Source organism: Chionomys nivalis, chromosome 20 (genome assembly GCF_950005125.1).
Source record: "Chionomys nivalis chromosome 20, mChiNiv1.1, whole genome shotgun sequence".
NCBI lineage: Eukaryota > Metazoa > Chordata > Mammalia > Rodentia > Cricetidae > Chionomys > Chionomys nivalis.
Window position 1 is genome coordinate 9,248,602 of NC_080105.1, and position 2,466 is coordinate 9,251,067.

General features: G+C 64.1%; 1 protein-coding gene across 1 annotated transcript; it reads right to left on the reverse strand.

Annotated features, from left to right (window-relative positions):
- Nucleotides 1–604: 604 nt before the first annotated feature.
- LOC130862818 (serine/threonine-protein kinase SBK1-like) lies at nt 605–1,854 on the reverse strand. Its single transcript, XM_057752638.1, has one exon. The coding sequence runs from the start codon at nt 1,841–1,843 to the stop codon at nt 605–607; it is 1,239 nt and encodes a 412-aa protein (XP_057608621.1). The 5' UTR covers nt 1,844–1,854.
- Between the last annotated feature and the right edge of the window lie 612 nt (nt 1,855–2,466).

The following is a 2,466-nucleotide window of genomic DNA, read 5'->3' on the forward strand; positions in this document are numbered from 1 at the left end:
TCCTGCCATCTGTTCCCCTATACCCTCAGGAGGGGTACCTACTGGAACTCAGTTCCCAATGGCCTCGTGGCTGCGGTAATGGCTCTCCCTTCTGGGATCTAAGTACCCATCAGCAGGAAGAGGTGAGGGGGCATCTCTAATATTCGGGTCTGTTCCTGCACACAACTTTTGCTACCTTTAGGGGGCTTGGCCTCTCCCTCTGACCTCCTGGGCACCACTGTTGTCAACCCAGTGCCTGTTCCCAGCCAGTTTCTAAGGGTCTCGTGCTCATCTCTGCCCAACACCAAAGGCCCCTTTCTGGGCCCAGGTTTGGATGGAAGATTGTAGGGTGATCTGCCAAGGGGTGTGAAGCGCCAGAAGTGTCCAGGTTCCAGAGCTCAGTCTGGCCCACAAGCTCCCAGCCTTTGTCAGGGGCCTCGGCTCCTCTGGGCTGAGGCTGGCCACACACATGGTCATCCGCTAACTATGTCACCAGCCCACCACCGACCCGGGTGTCTGGGTCTCCTAGTCTACTCCCTCCCACCGCGCTGTGGCTGCTCCCTGTCCCCAGTAAGGGTTGGAGCATACGCGGCTTCCCCGCAGCGACTGCGCTGCTCCTAGCAGCTCAGACGCAGATTTCCATGGCCGTGGCCAGCACCACCTGCCCTTTGCTCTTGTCTGCACGGCCATCGGTCCTGCCCGAGGGAGCGGACAGAGCCAGACCAGCCTCAGGCACGGGCACGGGCACCGGAACGGGCACCACGCTGGGCGGCGAGGACCGTGAACCGCTGCCACTCTCGGTGAGCACGGTGCGCTTGAGCGGTGCAGGAGCCTCGAGGCGCAGGGGCCCGGGCAGGCGGTCCCCAGGAGGTTTGCGTGCACGGTGCGAAGGCCACCGCCGAAGCTCAGATGTGAGCTCGTGTTTGAGGAAGCGGAAGACCTCCTTGGCCGGCCCGCGACGCTCGGGCTCCAGAGCCAGCAGCCGCTGGAACATGCGCAGTGCAGGCTCGGTGAAGCGGCGCCACTGCGAAGGCAGCCCCGGCAGGAGGCCCCGCTGCCAGCGCACGAACTCCTCGAAGAAGGCATTGGCGCCCGACGCAGCCTCCCACGGGAAGTTGCCGGTGAGCACACAGAAGATAAGCACTCCGAACGCCCACACATCCACGCCTGTGTCCACCGCGAAGCCATCGGCACGGCCCGCCTGGCACACCTCGGGCGCTGTGTAGGGTATAGTGCCGCTCCCACGCTTCACACGGCAGCCCACGCGCCGCGTCATGCCGAAGTCCGCCAGCTTCACACGGCGGCACTCACAGTCACACAGCAGCACGTTCTCGGGTTTGATGTCGCGGTGCACTAGCTGTCTGCTGTGCATGAAGTCCAGCGCCAGCCCCAGCTGCTGCACACAGCGCTTCACCGTGTCCTCGGGGAGGCCCACCTGGGGAGGGACGATGTCAAACAGGTCTCCAGCAGGCGCGCACTCCTGGGCAAAGACATAGCATTCCTCAGTCTCGAAGACCACGTCGAAGACCTTGATGATGAAGGGGCTGGATGACAGGCTGTTGGTGATGCTCACTTCACGCAGGAAATTCTTCAGCTTTGTCTTGCTCTTATTCACAAATTTCAGCGCCATTTTGGTGCCTGTGCCCTTGTAAGCCACCAGGTCAACCTTCCCGTAGGTCCCTTTACCCAGCTCCCGGACAAGCTCGTAGTGCTTGGTAACATCGCTGGCAGTCAGTGTGCGCAGTGTCAGTGCTTGCATGTCTTCTGTGAGGAGGGGCACACCTGCACCTGGTACAGGGGCGGCCCCCGGCCCGCAGCAAGGCAGGGAGTGGAGCGGTTCAGGCTCTGGGCAGCCCATGCTCATCTTCTCCCTGGGCTGGGGCCGCGGGGACGCCGCGGCAGGTGGTCTGGGCGCCCTGTAGGTCTTCCTCAGCCTGGCCCGAGATGGGCTCAGGGCACCACCACCACCATAAGACGGGACGCGGAGGGCGTCGCTAGGGGCTCGGTTGCCCAGGTCCCGGGGCTTTGGGGTGCCCGCGGCTTCTCGTTAGCAAGAGGGTCTGCTCTCGCTGTCCTAGGTTTGGGGGATCCTGTGTACCAGAGCAGCAGGGAGGGCTACCGCCCCGAAGCTGGGTCGCTCTCTGTCTTCAGGTGTGTGGTTGCAGCAAGCAGATCTTAGGGGGCCCCGGGTTGGAGCGGTCGCCGCGCGCTGGGTCCCGGTAACCGCGTGCGGGGCTGGAGGTCACGGCTCAGCCGCTGGGGGGCTCGGGCGCCGCCGCTGCAAGCAGCCCGGCCCTGCGGGCCCCTGCCCCGGCCTGGCGCGGGCTGAGGCTGCGGCTCCTGCTTCGCCTCCCGCTCCACCCGGTGTTCGGGCTCCAGCGCCGGCGCCCGCCCGGGCTGCGCTCCATCGCGGCCTCCTGTCATGAAGGTTTAAGTAAGTATATGACCTTCCTTCCAACTTTTATAGAAGTCAGATTGATCCCACAT